This window comes from Coffea arabica, chromosome 1e, assembly GCF_036785885.1.
Source record: "Coffea arabica cultivar ET-39 chromosome 1e, Coffea Arabica ET-39 HiFi, whole genome shotgun sequence".
In the NCBI taxonomy this organism is placed as follows: Eukaryota; Viridiplantae; Streptophyta; class Magnoliopsida; order Gentianales; family Rubiaceae; genus Coffea; species Coffea arabica.
Genome location: NC_092311.1, coordinates 13574847 through 13597073, shown reverse-complemented (window position 1 = coordinate 13597073; position 22227 = coordinate 13574847). Strand labels below are relative to the sequence as shown.

Sequence of the window (22227 nt, the reverse complement as noted above, 5' to 3'; positions counted from 1 at the left end):
AATATTTGTTTTTATTGAAACTTTAGATACCATTCAATTTGATGTAGTACCAAAACTCTGAGAACCGAAACTGCAAATCTATATTTTCTATCCCAATTCTTACGTTATTCACTCTTATGGTTCTTCATACTATATATGGTCTTTTCCCTAAGGTTGCCTAGACGGCTTTTAGTTTCATGTTTCTATGCAGTTGAGTGGTTATTAGCCAGAATTTCTTGAATCCATTGGACCTGTTCTCAATTGATATTTTGGATCTACTTTTAGTTTTTTATTTTAGGAAATCTTTTTGGTGATTTTTTCAACTGTTTTTTCTTTCAGCTTTTGGCCGTAATAAAGCTAAAAAAAAAAAAACCGAAATCAGAAGCTATAAGAATTTATAGATTCCGAATACAGAATTAATTTAGCAGAATTTATCCTGATAAATGTATACAAGAGAAGTATTGTTTATACAAATGCCCTAAAATTAAAAACTTTGCCTTCTTCATGGAATAATCAAGCAAAGCATATGCTCTTTTCACAATTTTCCCCACCCAAAGCTACAGATATATCTTCATAAAATCTTTATGTGGCCCAGATTGACTCGGCCTCTTTTTCTACATTGGTAAAACCTGACTCCTAATTTTGTCAATCCAAAAATTGATGGCTTCTAATTCTTGTGTTTAGTCTTCGCTTAGTGCATAATCTTTTGACTATCATATTGGATGCATGCCGTAAAACTAATGCCAAAGAGCACAATCTTTTGACTTTCTAAACTCGTTAATCATGCTTTCAAATTTTCAAAAAAAAAAAAGGAAAAAGAAAAACTGATTTACCTTGGTGCATTTTCAACAACTTTAGTTCATGTGAATGAGGAACATTCATTTATAGCTAATGTTGGCAATTTACCAACTTTGATGATGATGATTTCTTCTTCTACGCGTGGTAGACTTGACCTGTTCAGACTCAAGGAACTGATGGATTAACTGAATTATGATTTTCCATGGAAGAATGTAGTTTTGTGCTTAAAAAGCCAATCCATCATTCTGCTTATTTATTGGAACCCATTGGAGGCCACTTGCAACACTGATAGATCTGTCTTGGGTGCTTAGCATTTGACAAACACTCAACATTTTTCTCAAAGAAAACATGGCTCCAAGTTTTGATAATAGCAACTCATTGTTTGATTTTGTCGTAAAAAAGGGCAATGGGGTTAAAGGTCTGGTGGATTCAGGAATACAAAAGGTACCTGACAGATACGTCCAACCATCATTTGAGCGAATAGGAAAGCTTGTTGTAGGGTCCTATGAGAATTCTTCGCCTATCGATTTATCAAAGCTGGATGGTCCTGACCACGACCAAGTGGTGGAGGCCATTGTTAGAGCTTCTGAAACTCTTGGCTTCTTCCAAGTTGTTAACCATGGTGTGCCTGTGGATCTCTTGGACTCACTGAAAGATGCGGCACATCAGTTTTTTGCCCAACCTCCAGAGTCAAAGGCTGTTTTTTTGAAGGGAATTAGTCCCAGCCCTCTTGTGAAGTATGGAACCAGCTTTGCACCTGATAAAGAAAAGGCTTTGGAATGGAAAGATTATGTCAGCATGGTTTACACTAATGACTCAGAGGCTCTTGAGCATTGGCCTAAAGATTGCAAGTAAGAAACTTCACTACATAATTAGAATTTCTTTAAACATCTCATTTGTCATCATGGACTAACATGCAGGAGATTTTACAAGCACTATCATTCACTTCTAGTTTTAAACAATTTCAAACCTTTAAAACCCTTGCCATACTTTGGTGTCAAGTGGAACTCGCTCACCATATCTAAGAATGATGATTCATAAACTCACTAATGTTTTCTCATATTTTCTCAAATTTTCTTCTTTTACTTTTTGATCAGGGAAATGGCACTTGACTACATGAAATCCTCAATAAAGATGGTGAGAAGGCTACTGGAAATATTATTCGGATATCTTGGAGTGGAAGTGGATGATTCAAGAGTGGAATGTGGAACTCGCTCACCATATCTAAGAATGATGATTCATAAACTCACTAATGTTTTCTCATATTTTCTCAAATTTTCTTCTTTTACTTTTTGATCAGGGAAATGGCACTTGACTACATGAAATCCTCAATAAAGATGGTGAGAAGGCTACTGGAAATATTATTCGGATATCTTGGAGTGGAAGTGGATGATTCAAGAGTGGAATCACTCTTAGGCTTAAAGATGGTCAACATGAACTTTTACCCTGCATGCCCAAATCCAGAACTGACTGTTGGTGTGGGGCGCCATTCTGATATGGGTACTTTTACTGTGTTATTACAAGATGGTATTGGAGGCTTACATGTAAAACTAGAAAACGATACTGTTGAAGGTCAAAAAGAAGACTGGTTGGAGATTCCACCGTGCCCCGGTGCTTTAGTTATCAATGTTGGAGATGCATTACAGGTTAGAGCTCCATTCTTAACATCTTTTACTATTCCAATCAGCAGAGGATAAATTTGCTTTTTTAAGAGACATAGCGCCATACACATATTCTGAAAAAAGTCAGTGTATATGTTACCTCTCGTAGGCATAATTATTAAATCCGACTCGACAAGCAACTTGCAAAAAGATCGAATCAATGAGTCATTAGTTCAACCGATAGATACTAATATTTATAATACAAAATAGTAATTTTAGTATACACAAAATGTATAATAAAGTGTTTTTGGATATATAATAACCATACAAACATTAATAGAAGACTTAATTTCATTTTATCGTACTTATTACAAATAAATTATGTAGCCAAACATAAAACAAAATTATTTGACTTATCTTCAAGGATATAGCAATACTTTTTTATCAATTTATTAAAAAAAATAAATTTCAACCTTTGGACGAGGCAGATTTAATAACTATGCTTGTAGTAACTTTTACCATCTATATCTTTTCTTCTTTTGCTTCCCATGAAAGCGTCAAGCTTGGGGTTGGCGGCATGGTAGTTGGGATACAACCTTTTATATATATATATGAACACAATAAGCTTTTTGATGATTTTTGAGGTCATCTATTCAACCATCAAGTGTTCTTCCTATCTTCGAGCCAATATAAAGGTACCAAATTTGATTTGGAAATAATTGAGTGCATGCACCAATTTTAAGCTGAACAGGAGCAATGGCACTAGGTAAATTCAAATGTACGTCAGTAAATTTATCAAATTTTCACTGCACACCCTTAGAAGTTGATTACCACATCAGACCTCCTCCTCCCCAAATTGTGCAAGATCGAATGCTTCCTGCCTCTTGTACATCGAACAAAAATATTGATATGATTATATGCAATCATACAAGCACTTATTAGGCGTTTTATTTTGTTCCCCAGATCCTAAGCAATGGAAGGTACAAAAGTGCTGAGCATAGAGTTCGTACCACAAACAAACAATCGAGAGTGTCCATACCAATTTTTACCGTTCCAAGACCGACGGAGAAAATTGGTCCACTGCCTCAACTGGTGGAACGTGATGGAGTGGCTCACTATAAAGAAGTAATATTTGAGGACTACATGAACAACTTTTTCGGAAAAGCGCATCAAGGAAAGAAATCACTTGATTTTGCCAAAATCAATTAATTTTGCTAATTCTATAGTTTAAATCAGATAAAAATAATAACAAAAGGAAACCAAATAAAATCCTTACGGCATGTATCAGTGAAGGAAGTAGCTAGGTATTAGGTGGTCATGAGAAAGAGGTCTGCAGAGAAAGAAGCAAAAGATATTGACATGTCAATAAGCATACAAAAATATCCAGTAAAAACTGCAATATACTAGAGGCGAAGATCATGGCTTGATAATAGACTTAAGCCCTCACCCAGACATTAGGTTTGAGAGTGAGATTTATCCTCTTTGCAACGTTACTTTGAAATCACTACGACACCTGAAACTTTTTCTTTGTCATCGTCTTATAAGCAGCAAATTTAAGACTTTCAATGTGAATTTGAGTCTACCAAGAGGGTAAATAAATGCATCGTTCATTTGAATCTTCTTGTTTCACGAGTGAAAATCAGACTCACTAGTAAAATTGATATCTTGATGCAGTAGACTGAAGGGAATAATAAAAAAATTTGCAGTTCAAATTTCATTTCTCTTGTGTAGTAGTAACACTTTCAGGATTCAAAAAAAAAAAAAAGAAAAAAGAAGGGAAAACTCATTGGATTCACCTCCTTATTGCCATCTTGGTTGATGCTCTTACCTAAGTTGCATAAGAAAGCAAGACTCATCAAGCTGCAGAAAAGCAAACTGCTTCCCTCTTCCTCTTGGATTCCCTCCATCAACCTCAGTCAGAAGGGATGAAACAAACAAAAAAGGAAAAAAATTACCTTATCTCAAGCACTAGAGAGCCACAAATGTAAAATGATGGTTCAAAAAGCACAAATAACAAACAAAATCTGCTGCACCGAGAAGCAGCAATTGCAACCTTTCCACCGCCAAAAGATTCCAAACACTCTTCTTCTGATCTGTATCTAAGAACCATATATTAAAGGCATGCACATTACCACTATATTTAATAAGTTAAAAATGATGTAATGAGTCTAATTACCAAAAAGGATTGGCAATCAGTGAAGCAAACTGCAGCCACAAAAAGCTACCATTTTCTATTTTACATACAAATATGATCAAATGTTAAAGACAAACAATACCTTTGCAACCTATATACTTAAACATAAGCCATAGAACTTTTTAAACCTGCACTCGGTGTGCTGTATGATATCAGCCTCAGTGGTATTACCCTCACGCTCTGTGCAAGTTAAAAAGAGCTGAAAATGCTGATTGCCTTGCTGTTGCTGTTTCTCCACTGTCTTTCAAAGAGCGCAATGTAAATGGTCTATTTTATTTAACCCTTTAATGCATACCACAGCAACAACAAAGGCAATAATCTCTAGCGTCTTAAGTTAGATGTTTCAGCAGGCTCGTAAATGATAGGCTTCCATTGTTGGATCCCAAGAATTAGATTGGAGAGTCATCTCCCTCTTGGCGTTGCATGAATCCTTGGGAAAGCAGCAGTAAAGATGATTTCTGACAAAAACCAAAGGCATAGAGCTAAGCATTCTACAAACAACTCAAAAGGCATACACTTTCATTCTTCTTCTTTTTTTTCTTGAGCGAATATAATTTGAAGTTTTTTAATGAATTTTTAGTTGACTGATACTGTCAAAAGACTGAAGCTCTGCAGTACTGAGAAAGATTAAAAGCTAAACTTTTGCGAATGCAGAAAAATATGTTGACCCTACCTCACAGGTTTCAAAACTCAGAACTGTTCGGAGGTTTGTCTACTCACAATTCACATACAAATCAGACTTTTTACTACAATTTTTTTTTAAAAAAAAGTGTTCTAATGAAGTGCATTTTGCTTAAGGGAAGACCTTAGCTTTCCATGAGTTGGCACCAATCAATCCAATTTCAGTACCCTCACTTGGGCCTAATTGGGTTTCCATTAAACTGTGTACTTGTTCAATTTACTTATTGGAGATAAATAATAGTATTATAAATGTGGAACTAGAAAATTTGTTACTGAATTACAGAACAATACCACCAAAAGAAGGCAGATAACTCATGTCAATTATACCCTATTCAAAAGCAAACAAAAAATTTATCACGAAAGCATTGGCAAATAAATATAGAACCGGCATGGTGAACTTGTTCATCTTTTAAATTTACAAACCTTTGTTCCAGCCACAATGGCACCATGAACCGGATGAGCAGTACATGCTGTGACAGCTTCGGAGAGTGGAATAAATGTATTTTGCTTATGCTGACCATTTGCGACCATGTCCTGAGAATCCTCGCTGAGGGAAACAAAATAAGCTTAGCCCAACCTCTTTGCCAAAAGTATTCTAGCCATTGCCTCCCCACTCCAGTTCCAAGTCGAAGCAAAAGGAGTTGATTTTAAGTCTCTCTCTCACATACACACACACATGTATATATACATGTATATATATATATGTGTGTGTGTGTGTGCGTGTCTGTAGTAGAGAGGGAGAGAGAGGGAGGGGGAGAGAGAGAGATTTCAATGAATGACCAGAATATTAGCCACCTTTACAAGGCGACATGATTTCACATTTCAGATACAAAAGCATTACAACTAAAATAACCATATAAGCCAACATTCTTCTACAAACTTGCAAAATTCTAGCAAACTAGATTATCTGCAGGGGTATGAACTGCAAAAAGTTCTTGATAGAAAAAATAAAAAGCAACTTATAGGAGTATCTTACTTGTCCACATGACAGGGGGATGTGCAGCGTGGATAGAAATCTAAAAGATGAAGTCCTGTTCTGGAAGATGATCCCACTGCATATATCTGCAACAAAGTCATTTAAGGGATAAAGTCATTCTTTGGTTCTTCTACACTAATTGGAGCGGAAACATGAGAGTGATGGCATAAGATCATCTGCTTATTACGACTTAAGTTTCAAGAGATGAAAGTAGCAATTCATCTCACATAAAAGAAAACAGACAGCAGGCTCGCTTAAGATTGGTCAAAGAGCTTAGTTTATTTTAATTATGATGTTAACAAGGGAAAATTAATTATAGGGAAAATCGTTCAAAACGTCCCTCACATTTTGCAAAACAACATTTTTCGTCCCTCACTTTTAAAAATGTAATTTTACGTCTCTTACAAATTCACATTGGCCAAATTTGATCCCTACTTAGGTTTCCGACTAGTTTTTGATCAAAATTCACCATGTGCCTTGCACATGATTATATTTTAAAGGTAAAATTGTCAAATCAAATTTTATATAATTCGAATCATAATCCCTCACATTTTATAAAATAAATTTTTTCGTCCCTTACATTTCACAAAATGAATTTTTTTATCCTTCACATTTTTCAAAATGAATTTTTTCATCTTTTATTGATCATGTGTGTGAATAAATTTTTTTTAAATCCATGTATATATCTGTTTGATTTCACCTGAACAGTACAAATAGAATGTGAAATCAAATAAAGATATATTACATACTATTCGTACTGCTCAAGTGAAATCAAATAGATATATACATGGATATAAAAAATTGTTAGTTTTTCACTTATATTCATTTTCTTTTACTCGAAATTTGAAAATAAAGAAGACATTTAATCCTAACTATTATCGAGTATTTATATCAAATTAAATTTGGGCAGAAAAAATAAACAAAAGAAAAGTATGATAAAAAGAAATAAGTGATTGACATTTTCAAATTTTAAGACAATCACAAGGCAAGTGATTCAACTGTTGGTCTTAAAAGTATCGAATAGAAATTTCATATTTAAACTGAAATTTGTTAGCACAATTATAGAATTCAACTTAGGACCAATTAATTAGATGACATTATTATACAATTCCATAAATAAATTATTACCAAAAGAGAAATGTCACAAATATTGAATAGGTTCAAATGGTGAAATCATATAAATATATAATTGGGTCTCAAACAAAATTATTAGTTTTAAACCCCTATATATATTTATTGAATAGCATGTGTATAACTACGATTAGCATGTTTAGATGAAATCCAATAAAGATAAATTACATGTTATTCGTACTGTTCAGATAAAATCAAATAGACATATACGTGGGTTTATAAAAAAATATCTATTCATACACATGATCAATGAGAGATGAAAAAATTCATTTTGAAAAATGTGAGGGATGAAAAAATTCATTTTTTGAAATGTGAGGAACCAAACAATTCATTTTATAAAAATTTTAGGAACGAAAAAATTCATTTTGTGAAATGTGAGGAACTATGAATTAGATTATGTAAAAATTTGATTTGACAATTTTGCCCTTAAAAAATGATCACATGCAAGTCACGTGGTGAATTTTGGCAAAAAACGAGTCAAAAACTTAGGTAGGGACCAAATTTAGTCAATATGAATTTGTAAACGACGTAAAATTACACTTTTAAAAGCAAGGGACGAAAAAAGTCATCTTATAAAATGTGAAGGACGTTTTGAATGATTTTCCCTTAATTATACATTCTGCATCCCAGAATCGAAGAAATCATATCTACGAATGGCTAGTGCAATGGACAATAAGCAAGCCATGCAGCCATCTTATAATCCAACCAGGTTTTAAAAAAAAAAATCTTGGTTTCAGTAGAGTATTTTATTAGCACAATAATATCAAGCATAAAAAGCACCACATGTATTATGGGTTCTGTAGCAACTATATGATTGAAGATTAAAAACAATTATTGTCCAATAGGCAATGGAGTAGAGTTGGTGCAGACTATTTAACTCACCGAGGACAAAGGTAACCAGGATGGCTTTCTAATGTATGACAAATTGGCCAAGTCATTGAAGTCATCCCTAATCCAACACATCAAGAAGCAGACCAGTAAAAAGCGGGAAAAAATTCAAACAGAAAAAAAAGAAAAGAAAAAAGAATCCAGTGATGCATTCTTCTTGAGGCATTTTAGTTAAAAATTGCTTCTAATACTCACAACCAGGCTGGGGGAGGGCAATGAATATGTGTCACTTGCAAATTATGGACATCAAAAACACCTGACCTGTGGGGAAAATAAAAAAAACATAAGCAAGCAAGTTGGCAGCTAGAGACATCTATATTAGAAATTGAAAGACAGAAAAGATGCAAAAAAGGACACAAACACTGTGCTGTTACTTGTGTGCGCTGATGGAGCTCTAAAAAGGATGCAAACACTGCTATTTGATATCATGAACAATTATATTCAGCCAGAATCACTCATAATCCAAAGCATAGTTTTTATTTTCTATCACAAATGTCTTATCTTTTGCTTTGACGTTGCAGTTCCTACCCCTTGAAGATTCTTGCATGACAGTTTTAACATACATAATTGCAATTATATAACTAGCTTCCCCAATTCCTATATAATAGACTGCAAAGACATCAATAGCATAAAAATTTCTTCCCAGAAATATCCATGACATTCGCATATTAATCAGCTGGACAAATACAATAAGTCCCAGTAGATTAAAAAATAAATAAAAAAAGGCTTCATGCTAGGTTGAATTATTATAGCTGAAAATTAGTTTAAGTTTCTAAAGGTTACAGCTTGAATGACAAAAGTTTTACATTTAAAATGAAATTACATCAGACTTCCATTAAAGGATTTTAAAACAAAGAGCAAAGAAACAAACATGAATTAAGTTTAACGACTGCAGAACCATTGCCTGATCCTCAAATTCAGCTGAAAATCTGGCTTTGAAAAAAAAAAGGAATAAAGAAGCTGGAAATGCTTCCATTTCTAAGGCCCAAAGAAAATTTCCACAGGATCAGTCAAACAAAGAAGCAGCTAAGTTCAAAAAAATTGCAATAACAAGAAACAAAAGCATGTCTTTATCATGAATTAGAACATTGATGTGAATGCAATAGGAAAAACAACAAATTTAATATCTACATTCTATTGCATGACCTACTTTGCTGCGTAGAGCCAATTTTTGTTATTTATTGAATATATGACCTGGTACAGAAGTGCTAATCACCTTACAAATGCAATCAGAAAAAAAGATCCATGGAACTTACTGTGGTAAAGTATGGAGTGCCACTAGCAATGACTATATTCCAGATCAAAAAGAGTCAATTCATTTTCTATTGGGGAACCTGATTTTGTTTCTGAGTGCATGATAGTTAGCTGATAAAAGATGAGTTAAAGGTGATGGAGCACTTATCATTACCTATATCGCATGATCATTAATGATCCACTCCACAACTTCTCAGTAATCAATCAAACAAATCGTCACTTTCTTATTTATAGGTCTACCTAGCTTTTTCTGAACTTTCTACTTGCTTCTTATGTTTTTCTCTGTTTATATTCCTGAATGCTAACTACAGCATTCTAATACTGCTTTCTCCATGAGAATACCATGGGAAAATCACATTGCCATATATGAAGACCTCCTCCAGTAGAGCTGTAATAGAGTTAAATCAAGTACAAGACTGTACCAAATTCCTAGCAAAAAGTTCGTGATCTTTCTAAAGGAGGTGAGAATTACCCAATAGGAAGATTCAGCTTGGATTAACCAACAAAGAACTTAGGTTTAGAATGTGCACTGACCAGAATATTTTCATTTTTGGCAAATTTTGGCAACATAACCACTTTTTCTGCAACTAGTAGTGTTAGAGCAGTTATACCATGACATAACAACAAGAACAATGAAATGCCAATTGAGAAAAGAAAATCTAAAACTATAGTAGAAAACAAAAGAATCATTTCCCAAGATTTAACATGCAAAATTTGTCTTGCACTTAGTGAAGATGGAAGGGGCAAAGAAAAGCACATCCAGTTAGTGTCCAACCTACCAGCCATCATCAAGATGAAATGCTAATTGATATGGGCAAGATGGATTGAGGTCAACTGAAAGTATCTCCTTCGGAACAATATTTGATTGAGCCTGCATTGTGAAGAGCAGGAATCTAATTTTCAAGCAAGAAAATACTCAGGCCGGCTAATTTAATCCAAATAGCATGACCAACATTCTCCATATTCATCAATGACATCAAATATTTCTTCTTGAAACATTTCAGAATGTGCCCATAACCTTGTAAATCAGTAACACATAATAAAGAAACTGCTACATTTCATTCTTTCTGCTAAATGGCAAACTGGTTCGCCCTCTAGTATGCACGATATTTATGAAATAAAGTTAAGTCATTAGCCAAAAAAAAATCCATGAAGGAACCAAGTACTTAAGCAAACTAGGCAGACTGAGAAATGATCAATTGGCATAAAGAAAGGAACCAAATACTCGAAGGTAATTGAACCATTTCTTCCATGAGCTGAAGAAAGAAAAACTAGAACAGGAACATGACTAAAAGGAGAAGATGGAAAATGAAAGTTAAGAGAAAGATGAAACAATGTCATTAACCAGACAAAACCCGAATCAAGGAATACTGACTGCATCAGATGGCACTGTTCTCTTCAACCGTGGATCATTTAAATAAAGGACAACTTAAATGGTAGTTTGAGTTCCACTTGTTGGAGGAAGAAACAATTTATGCATAAGTTGCTGGTCATATTTGGTGGCCTGTGTGATGATGTATACAAAAGCATAAAGAACATTGTACTCCTCTCAATCAACCTAAGCCTTTAAAGAGGTGGATCTCACCATGGTATAAGATTAAGCAAAGATCTCCAGTTCTCTCCGCTCCAGCACTCAATGCTGCTAGCTATAGAAGAATATATCACACTGCTTTCCAACTTAAGCTTTTACATGATGTGGTCATTTAACATACATACATTCTCTTAGTTGTTAGGTTCACCCTAATAATTCAAGTTATAGATCTCTATGATCAAACAAATCCATCGAAGCAAGTGAGGCTGTATGTGTAATAGCATCTACCACTGGGTGCAAAGTTTCACCACAGCAAAATAACACATCCTGCTTTTGAAAGAAATACAGCAATATATATTGAAATAGGAACTAAAATTTCTTGGACAGTTTAGTCTCAAGTTGCTGCTAGTACACTTTTAGTTTTATACATTTATAGGTTATAGCTGCAGCCACAACTTCAATTTACTAGCACTGGATGATTCGAGTCTTTGCCCCATAAGTCCTCATCTAACCTGTTATTTTTCAAACATCATAACCCAAATTAGGGAATTTCCTTAAATGGCAACTTTTAGTGCTCTTCAATATTCATCCGTAAATTACTGCTTCATAGCCATAAAAGATTACAGGAACAATGCCAAAAAATTTTGCATTTGTGTGATGGAGAGAATATATTTGCATCCATTTACCCTTGATGGAAGAACATCATATTTAGACTTTCATCTCAATTCCTGTTTCTGGTGTCTTTGTTTCATCACCTTTAGTTTTCTTATTTCAGTGAATAAGGCTATTATTTGTCAGCTGGAGATCTTATGTTTACATTGTTCAGCCACACTGATTGATGGTTCATCAAAGACCTTTCTGAAACTACTCCTATTTTCCTTCACTACGATGTCATGAAGAAAGTCAACTTAATAACAACTATTGTTTCTACCAATTTGAAGGATAGACTCACATTTGATCACCATGAACTCAACAGAGAAAGTCAAAGACTTTTCCGAGTTAGAAAAAGCTCCTCCATCCCATTAACATTGTCATCAAATTCTAATCCACCCTGGAATCAACCGTTCGCACTTTTAGTAAATATAGCAACATGTCCCCTTGGTGAAAGTTAAGATTCATGAAAAATACTATTATTTGGATTCTTCAAACACCGTGGCAGTCTGTCTTTCATAATCAATTCTTACATCTAATCAGACCAAAGTCAAATTCTTTCTGCACAATGTACCAGGTTAGAAGCACCATGCATGCACAATTGCTTCAGGGAAAAAGCATGAGCATGTAAATGTGATGAATGCATACCTTCAAAGATCCAATTTTCTCAAATTCAGAGGCTAGCTTCACAGATGTTATAGGAGAATAATATGCCTGCTATAAGGAAAATGATCCATTAGAGAAATTATATAATAATACTGGCTATTATGAATGCAGATGGCTGTTCTCTTTGCACAATGATCTGAAAGACAATGGCAACAATTAAGAATTAAGTAACAATTTATCGTCCTCATAAATGTGCAAGTGTGATGTGTGTAACCAATTAGAAAAAGTCATCACTCGTTATATTGAAAGTTGAATTACAAAAGTAAAAGTATATCAGTGCATAAGGTGCAATTTAGGACACTGATTTTTATAAGAAGTGTAAAATTGCTGTGATCAATGAGGGAAACTGTACCCAAGATACATCAAGATCTTTGTAGAGTCTAGAGAACAGAAAAGAACATAAAGCTGTTGACTCTTTGCAGGAAAGTACTATTCAGAAAGCTTAACACAGTTACCTACTGTACCATGTGCTGAACATGTAAGCATGTAAGCACTAAAAGAAAAAGATTAAAAAAGAAACCATAAGTTGTAAGAGTAGAACCATTTTGTTATTTTGGAAAGCAGCTGATGAGCTTCCTCCACGTAGATCCCACATATAGATAACGCCATGTTTGCTAGCCCCAAAAATAACCTGCTGGTTCAATGTAATATGATCAATCATAAAGCATATCATTCTTTATGAAAGCCTCAGTTAAAAACATATGATTATTTATCCTTCATACAACTTAGTTAATAAGATCAAGAAATGACCTGATTATCAATGTTAAACTTGATACTATTAATTGCACTGGTAGAATTCGTTGTCAGATCAAGACACGGAAGATTACTCATTCTTCTATCCCAAATATTAACCATACCAAGCATATCAGAAGCAAGTACCCTGTTGAAGGAAGCATCAAATGAAAAAAGTGAATAAAGTTAAGGCTTCATGAAGAAATGGTAGTGAATACTTAGAAATGGCATATGAAGGTTTTTCCCAATCAGACAAAGGTCAATGCAACCAACATTGCAAAGGTAAATGTACTGACAGCTTATTATGTAAATAGTCTGAACATCAAGCAAAGAAGAAAAACATACAGCAGAATTGAATATGGAAGAAACATGTAATTCAAGGAGATTATCTCAACCCGACCTCCTCCCCGCCACCTAGTACCCAAGTCCACTAAAGCATGCATAAACTCAAAGTCTGACAGTAAGAAGATTTTAAGAGCAGAAATTCCTTGCAATGTTATTACATTATTTCTGCAGAAGTATGAGTAGTGAATCTTTGCAACAAATCAAGCATAGTTTCTCAAACACAGAAATTCTCCATAGAAAAAGGTCCTATGAAAACCATCATGGCTAAAGATGAGATGAATCAAGCCAAGTGTTGCACGTGTCAACCTTGGCTTACTCATCAGCTAGTCAAAATTCTGAGTTCAGCTCAAGTACCACTTAAAAAATCCAATTCTGTTGAAGCTTGGGTCATGGAGAAACTGGAGGTTCAAGATCAAGCTTGCTCAACTCACAAGGAGTAACAAGCTAACCTTGAGTTCAAGTTTGAATTTGGAAATTTGATGAATTTTATTACATGTAATACCAATCACATTTTTGAAATATATGTTAAATTGCAAGTTGTAATACAAGTATCACAATGTTTGACACTTTAATTTTGTAATCTATTGATAAGTAAATGCTAATTTCATAAAGCACAATATCTAACCTCACTTCTTAAGTCTTATGGATTGATATCAAACTTCAAAGCATGGACTGCTGAAAGAGTAGCTACTGCAAATGTAGCAACCAACATGCTTTTTCATCTCAGAGAACCATTTTTTTTAATGGCTTCTGCAACACTTCATTCCTAATACTTGCAATTTCCATATTGTGCAACCTTTTATAAGCTTCACATCTATAAGCTATCCAGACTTCTGACAAATACTTGTATATTCGGTCCACAAGATTTGAGTCTTTTATGCAAGCATCAATTATTTAAACAACAAGAGCTTTTTTTCCCCTCTTCAGTTGTTTCAAACTGTAACTCAACATTCTAGCATGACATTATTTTTTTTTCCCAGAGGACCTGTGGTGTTTCAAAATTGTCTCATCTGTTTTAATTCCAATTAAAGGTCAACCAACACACTGAAACTTCGAATTTTCCTACTTGATTCATATGTAAAGTATCCAGAGAGGAAAGAGTTGCCTAACTAGAATGGTTACAGTAGTTTCTGCAAAAAATCAGGCATATATACATCAAAAACCCTACACTTCTGCCACTCTCAAGGAAAAATGACAGAAATAAAATCTTTTACCTTACAGCTGATGGCCTTCTATAACTCATAGTTTTAGAAATTACATCCACTTTCAAACTAGAACTGTCAATCTCAACAGCAAAAATAATAATGTTTCCACTTTTGACCAACCTTGACTTATCATTTGAAGAAAAAGCTACATCAGATAAACCCTTCTGTACAACACAACCATGAACACCAATTGTAGGCCTCTTTTTCAATACCTGCATGAGTGATAGAAAGAAACAGATTCAGAATGGACAATTTGAAAGCTTAAAATCTTAATCTTGATGAAAAATCAAAAGATGGCCCAAGATTGATAGAATTTGAAATGGTAGTTGTAACATGATATTATTGAGTAATAGTGAAAGGAACATCTATTTCGTCCCTGGTAATTTCCAAAATTCCACATAATGGAGAAAAATTGGAAACACAAAAGCCAAATTGCAATCTGAATATTTATCATACAAATAGTTGCAACATCTCCTAATAATCAAAGAATGTGTAGGTGTAAATCACAGCTGCATATAAATTAGCCTTACTATTTCAAACCCTGATGAGACAAAACATCAGCAGAATTTAATCACCAACAGTAATACATGCATGAAGCTAGAAAGAAGAAGGTTCCTTTGGGTGGCAGAAAGAAATCATAAAATAAGATTCCAGCCAGAGAGTAATCAGAGTAGGCACATCAACATGCATGTATCAAAAAGGAAAATGTTAGATAGAATTCTTCTACTTTAGGACAATTATAACAAATAAAATGCAACAAAAGTAAGCTGGCAAGAAATAATAGCCTAAACCTTTGTCTTATCTTTAAAGAAAACAAAAACTTAAAGGTCCAAGAAGATGAACTGCAGTTAAGAAAATGTTCCAGAACTTTATACCTCTAGAGTTTTGCGAGTACAAACTTTTGCAAGTTATCTTGATTTTAGTACACATTTGAACATTGATAAAGGTTGGTGCACTTAAACATGCACCTAAAATCAGAACGAATTTAGATTCAAGGTTGGAAAAATTAGATAAAATAGGAACATTATTAAGAAAAACATCAAAGCGAAAGCAGGAACATAGAGGAAAGCGCATCCAAAGAGAATAATATGGTACATTCAGAGGAATGAGACACTACACCATGCAATTTCACTTTCACAAGAATGAACTTCCACTACAAATTTCTTCCCCTTATGATGAAGGAAAAATAGTGGTCATATTCTGTTTTCTGACATATGTTTACCAACGACAGACCATACAATTCAGAACACAACAATCAAGTCACCATCAGGAAGTGAAAGTAACTGTCTGGACAGCACTCTGTTACAAGGAAATCCGGTCGAAAGGAATTATACGAAGTTTAGAAATTCCATTGAAAACTGTCATATGATATAAGCACCCATTTCAACTTGAAAATTTATTTTGGAACTTGTATAAACCTCTACCAGGGTTCTTTTGGCATGATGAAACTACTTAACACTCCAATTACAAAGTTTTCCCTGATACTAATACTCATATGTGTTTCAAGATTGATGTTTCATAAAAGTTGCATTTAAACAACATGCAGAAAGGAATACTTACTTCAACAGGTTCAGAGGAGATATATCCAATATCATAGATATGAAGTTCTCCACTTTTTCTAGATGTCAAGGCAACCTAAACAAGAAAGGAACAGACCATTTCATTGACTCTGAACCCAGAATATAACCACTGACAAAAAGAAATTGAAAATTAATAGAGCAATAAAGAAACAAGCAGAAGCATTATCCAGTAAGAAATACCATGACTGAACTTAAAGGAAAAAGGATTTTAGATTCCTAATGTTACAACTTGCAACGGAGTAAAACTTCAAATTCTTAAGCCATGCATATGAATGTTGTTGGCCAACTACAGAATTTCCCAAGCAGCCAAAAAACTAACTAATATTTATCAATATTAAAGAAATCAACAAAGGAAAGAAAAACCAGAAATGTATGCTTCAATTCCAACGTTTACCTCACCAATATTTCAAATTTTTCTTGCACATATGATTAAGGATGTGGGCAGATAGCACTAATAAATGAAATGAATAGATTGAGAGACCTTTAGGAAGAGTAGCACTCTACTGCAGAGCATTAAGCTACATGATTTGTTAAATCTTAAAGTCACAAAATTCAACTGGTATTCCTTCTTTCCAATCAACAAGATATGAAAAGGTTAATGTGTCAGTAGAAAAGCACAATATAGTAAAATATGTTGTTATAACTCGGACATTAGATGTCCACAACCAATTTCAATAACCAAAACGTAATTAAGACATGCCTTGGGATCATCGGGCAGAACCAAATCATTGAAGTACTAAGTCCTCTACTGCCTTCCTAAGATAAGAAACACTCACTGAATATGCAAATTGGAGAAATGGATGAGCTAATCAGAAATTACAAGGCTGTTTCTTCCACTCCCCATTGCAAGAATGGAAGAGAACAAGCAAGTTGGAAATTTTAGTAGCTAGTGTACATTCTACATATCCTCTTTTTAGTAAACCAAAAAGAGTTCTGAAAAAAACAAGGATTTATTACTATTATCAAATAGAAAGTGAAAAGTGATACTTTAAGACGAGAAAATTTTTTCGCGTCTCTACCGCCATGTGCTGCATATACAAGAGTTTTTCTCATGGGGTGACAATCAGCATTATTGCTGATTTGATGGTAGAAAGCAATTTGCTGCTTTATGCTTTTCTATCTATTTGGTTTGTTTCCCTTGAACTATTAACTAAAATCATTTATTTGAGTATTAAGAATGACTTTTACTTCTGCATACCAGAAAGAATTTAAAAAAATAGACTTTGCCTTGGATTTAGTATATCTACCAATATCAGACCTTGCCCCAATATCAAAATCCTGGGACAGTTAATAATAAGTGCTTAAATTAACATAAGAGTAATAATAATGACAGTGACAATAATAATTAATGATATACATTCCATAAAGACAGCAAGGGCAGTGTTCATAATAAGCAGACATACTGTAACAAGTGTTTTTGTGTAAAACAGAAAGCAATTACATCCTCCAGTCTTAATTAAGAGAAAAGAATGCAAAAGTCACTCTTGTGAAATTATTAAAGAACCAAAAATATTGCATTATGAGCTTCATGTGAAATTACTTACTACTCTTGAAGCACAGTCAGCTAGAATCATTTTAAAAAGGATGTACCAAGAGAATACTTATGCTCCGTCTCTTAATTTTTCAGTTCATATCTAAAGGGTATGTGATATGACCTCTAATTATCTTCAACTGATAAGCACTCACTTCTTTTCCCTTCATCAAGCATGGCCATGAAAACTATGCAATACAGTCTTTTAGTTACAAAGATAATAAACAACTTACAGATATAACATGTTTTGAAATGCATAAAGTTGGAAGTGGAAGGTCATTCAAACCTCATCTTCATTTGCAAGGTTCCATCTAACAACATCCAGCGGCTGATGTGCAGAAATGTGCAGAACTTGCTTTGTCTCATCTTCTTTTACTATAAAATTCTTCAGGCTTACTGGGGAAAGGAGAAGAAGGCAATTTTGAGACAAAACTTGAAATGTGAAGGAATTTGAGAAAAGTAAACAAAAAGAAAGTACCACCAAATTCTCGTTCTGAACTAGGAACAAAAAGAAAATACCAAAAAGTAAACAAAAAGAAAATACCACCAAATTTTCATTCTGAACTAGGAGCAAGGGTTGATAAAGCCAAATAAAAATGCAGTATCAAGTAACTGGGTAACCAAATGAAACTAACAACAATATGGGTAAACCAAATTCACAGTACTTTCAATAGAAAAACATGTTATAAATCCATATATCCACCAGAATCAGAGACATAAAATACTTAGCATCTTCGAGATTTTGTGCAACAGATAGTACGCATTCTATTGAGAAAATTCACATAAAAATATCTGCTCCATAAAGAATTCCAGAAGATTAACGATATATTACCCTGGCAATAGAGCTCCTCAAAATCATGAACAGTTAAACAACCTGACTTTGTGACTGAGGCCAGGTAAATCCCCTGTCAAGAAATGCATCAACTGTCAAATATGACTAGTTAAAATGAAGTAAAATATCTGAAGCAACTAGATTCTCATCGGCGTCAGAACTGATTTTTAGAATTTCCACCCTATCTAAACCTGTATTATTTGAAATTATGATCAGACTAAATGGCTTTCACATAGTGTTTGATGACTTAAAACAAGAAAAACAAACAGAAGTCTAAAAATGTAATTGCTCAACAAATTAAAAACCTTATACCTATGGAAGGTCTTAAGATAACCTTGTAATTCAGCTGGATTGATCTCAAAAGAAAGAGCACAAAGACAAATAAAAAAGAATGCAAACTCAAACACTAATAGATGAAGTACATAAAGGATCACAGCACTAGTTTTTAAAATAGTGAAATGCCTCCAGAAGATGTGTTTCCTTTGTCTAATCAACTATAGTTTTTATGATAGAAAGTAGCACACTTCTGAACACTGCCAAACTCAATACTTTGTCAGATCAGACAACACCATCCCTGCTTACTAAAACAAATGTCATTCAACTCAAAAATGTCCTCTTCCTGATCCTAATACATGCATATTCAGCTTTGTGCCTTTGCGAGAGAGGTAGAGGAGAATCTTACACCTAATATCACATTTTAAGGATGGAAACTAAAATCTGCTACATCTGCTGATGGCCATACCACACAAATAATGAAACAAAGATTGTAAAATTCCTTAAACAATGAATTTGTTCACACCACTCACCTGTTCTCTTTCAGTTGTAACAGAAGGCATATGTTTCTACAGCTTTGTACTGGATACTGACTGAATGACACATGTAGGACACTCACTCCATATTTAAAAATCTTAGTGACATATAACACTCTAATCTTCTTCCCATTCTTGTGCAGATGATATGACATCTTTCTTGATAATCTCTACCATATATGTACACACAAAGCGGGAGGAGTGGTTTGGTGTAAACATTCTGTGTCAGTTCTTATAATCCCTTTTTTACCCTTCTAGTTAACTCCTCACGAATAACCATGTGTATCACTTGAAATCAACTTCTAATATCACACTACTGAAACACACCACTTCTATTTTCATACAAACTAATATCACACAAAATACAAACTACTTTTCCATGTCCTCCATCAGAATCTTTTTCCATATGAACCTACTTCTGTCTTTTGCCATAGATTTTCATGCTTTATGTAATTATCCCACAGCTGATTGTGAAGTCCCATCATGAGCACTTAGAGTACGTTGTTCTTCATCATTTTCTTAAAAGATTTATTTACCTGTTAATCTGGTTGATCGTGTCATTCAATGTTTTGTTTCATTTCTCTGGGATTTTGTTTTGTTAAGTCTTTTATTCATCCAAATTTTACTATTGTTGATACATTTTAATGTCATCACTTTGGCTTTTCAGCTCAGGATTCTGGATGGATTGGTACAGTTCAGAATTTATTATTGGTCACACTCTCATTGAGTGTACGTCAATCACTAGTTAGAATAAAAGAACTATTCACAAAATGTCTTCCTTATTACAGAATGTATACATGTACAGCTTAAATTCATCATGTTCCATGCATATAGGAATGATCTCCGTGCTCCAAGAGAACATATAAGACAATGCCCAACGCAATGATACATCTTCATACTACTAATTAGTATGAGTCGAAGTCACTTTCACCTAATCAAATTTATATGCGCAAACACACTTCAGTAGAACTGAACAGTTAAACATGGAAAATGAATCTGACATCTATGTTCCTGTCCTTTTATTTGCATATTTACAAGGCCAGACCATTCATCACTAAAAACTGATATGATATGTGAACTAGTTCTCCTGCTTCTTACAATTGTAAAGAGCACAAAACCAGAAGCCTAATTTCCTTTTAAACTCTTCCTATCAAGGAGGGAGTCCATTCCAGTAAACTTGTGCTTGAACAAGAAAAATGGCAATCAATTTCACATGATAATGAATCAGTTAAACTAAAAATAGAGTTGGTTTCAGACAAGAAAATGAAGTGAAATTCACCTTGCTATCAAATTCCACTGCTGATACACCCTGCCTAACCACAGATTAAGGAAACATCAATAGACATTCCACATAAAAACTTTAAGCCAATACAAATTGCAATTCCTAATGCCAAATGCACTTTTGTTTCTTAAATTACAAAGAAAAACAAAGAACTATGATTGTCCCTTGAGCAATTGTCTTCGAGAATATAACAACAAACAAAAACAAACAAATCTTAGTTAATGCTTTTTCTTTTTGGGTAGATTCATCATCCCCAAACATTCAATACTTAGCACAAAGATAATGAAACACCAAATCTAGAAATTAAAAAAAAAAAAAAAGTAATTCAATTCACACAGTTGCAAAGTAAAGAGATAACGAACATCGTCACCGATCTCGGATTATTGGAACCACCAGCAAACCACTCCACCTTTATTTAAGAAAAAAAACTGTCATTTCCCAAGTATTTTTAAAAAAAAAAAACTAAACAAAATTGTTTCAGAAAGCAAAATAACCAAAAAAAAATTATTCAAAATTACCGTACATGAGTTTGGCATGGCGAACCATCAATATGATACTCATGAGGAAACGCTCTAATCTTTGCACAAATTTCAAATAATAATAAAAAAGAAAAAGTCAGTGAAAACTCTAGAAACCTAATTAGTTTTAAAAAATAATGATAATTACAATAATTCGCCGTCACCTGAGAATAGGATTGCATGGCTAAGCTAGAAATATTGTGACGATACTTTGAATCAAATTTTCCGATCAACTCCACCAGACTTCTCTTCCATCTAGGTCTACAAATTCACGAATTTTGACTACAACTGAAGTAATTTATTTCTTCAGAAATACAAAGGAAAAATGTTAGTACCTTTTGGTGATGGATTTCTTAGCAGTTTGAGAAGGCGGAGCTGCAGGTACTAAGTATTTCTCCATTGATTTCTTTCTTCAGATGATCCGCTTGAATCTCGAATTATTACTCTATAAGTTGATGTTTGTCTATTTCCCGCCAATAACTTGTTTTTCCCCCTTTTTCTTGCGCGGGAACTATTTTCATTTTCTTTTCTTTTCTTTTCTTTGTTGCTTTTTTATTTTGATGGGATGTTAAGTAGATTGAATTAGCCTCCAGGAATTAACAATTGCAATTTACACGCTAATATCTCTGAATATTGCCCTAAAAAAGTTGGAAAAATAAAGAAAGTGGAAAGGGGTTTCTTTTTATGGACTCATCAAGTCTTGCAAAGTCCCCGACTTATGCACGATAACCAATCTATGCTTTTTTTTCGATCATTGCAATTGCTCATTTTTTTTAAATTAATATGTTTACACGCAGATTTTAAAGTAAAAGTGTTATCGAATTTAAATAGAAGTTATGTAATTAAAACTAGTATCTAATTTAAATTGGAGTTGTGTATAAGAAATACAATTATTGTTTAAATGTTATTGAAATTATATTCAATCAAAAAATAGTAGTAAAAAATGTAAACTAATTCATTAAATGAATTAGAAAAAGGATAGCAAAGTAATTCATTAATATAATTGAATTGATAAACTAATTAATAAGTAATCAAACAATACA

At 33.7% G+C, this 22227-nt stretch overlaps 2 protein-coding genes across 6 annotated transcripts; one reads left to right on the top strand and one right to left on the bottom strand.

Moving 5' to 3' along the window:
- Positions 1–1125: 1125 nt before the first annotated feature.
- On the top strand, positions 1126–3596 carry LOC113691956 (scopoletin 8-hydroxylase-like). The gene is made up of 3 exons (XM_072053571.1): positions 1126–1628; positions 2078–2423; positions 3342–3596. The coding sequence occupies exons 1-3, from the start codon at positions 1126–1128 to the stop codon at positions 3585–3587; spliced, it is 1095 nt and encodes a 364-aa protein (XP_071909672.1). The 3' UTR covers positions 3588–3596.
- Positions 3597–4489: 893 nt separating this feature from the next.
- On the bottom strand, positions 4490–21842 carry LOC113701023 (uncharacterized). Of its 5 annotated transcripts, none has more exons than XR_011816133.1 (18): positions 21520–21842; positions 21349–21445; positions 21190–21243; positions 21029–21075; positions 20664–20697; positions 18576–18648; positions 18030–18139; positions 16193–16267; positions 14753–14844; positions 13101–13230; positions 12892–12981; positions 12333–12401; positions 10282–10373; positions 8444–8509; positions 8243–8309; positions 6230–6315; positions 5677–5977; positions 4490–5030 (listed from the first exon to the last, which is right to left on the bottom strand). XR_011816133.1 is itself a non-coding variant. In XM_027221471.2 (18 exons), exons 1-18 carry the CDS (start codon positions 21582–21584, stop codon positions 4962–4964), a joined length of 1440 nt encoding a protein of 479 aa, XP_027077272.1. In that variant the 5' UTR covers positions 21585–21833; the 3' UTR covers positions 4490–4961. The 5 variants fall into 5 exon arrangements, 4 of the variants coding, with proteins under 4 accessions (XP_027077272.1, XP_027077287.1, XP_027077281.1 ...); XM_027221471.2 differs by having other exon boundaries at positions 5677–5800; positions 21520–21833; XM_027221486.2 differs by having other exon boundaries at positions 5677–5800; positions 21349–21472; positions 21520–21831.
- Positions 21843–22227: the final 385 nt, after the last annotated feature.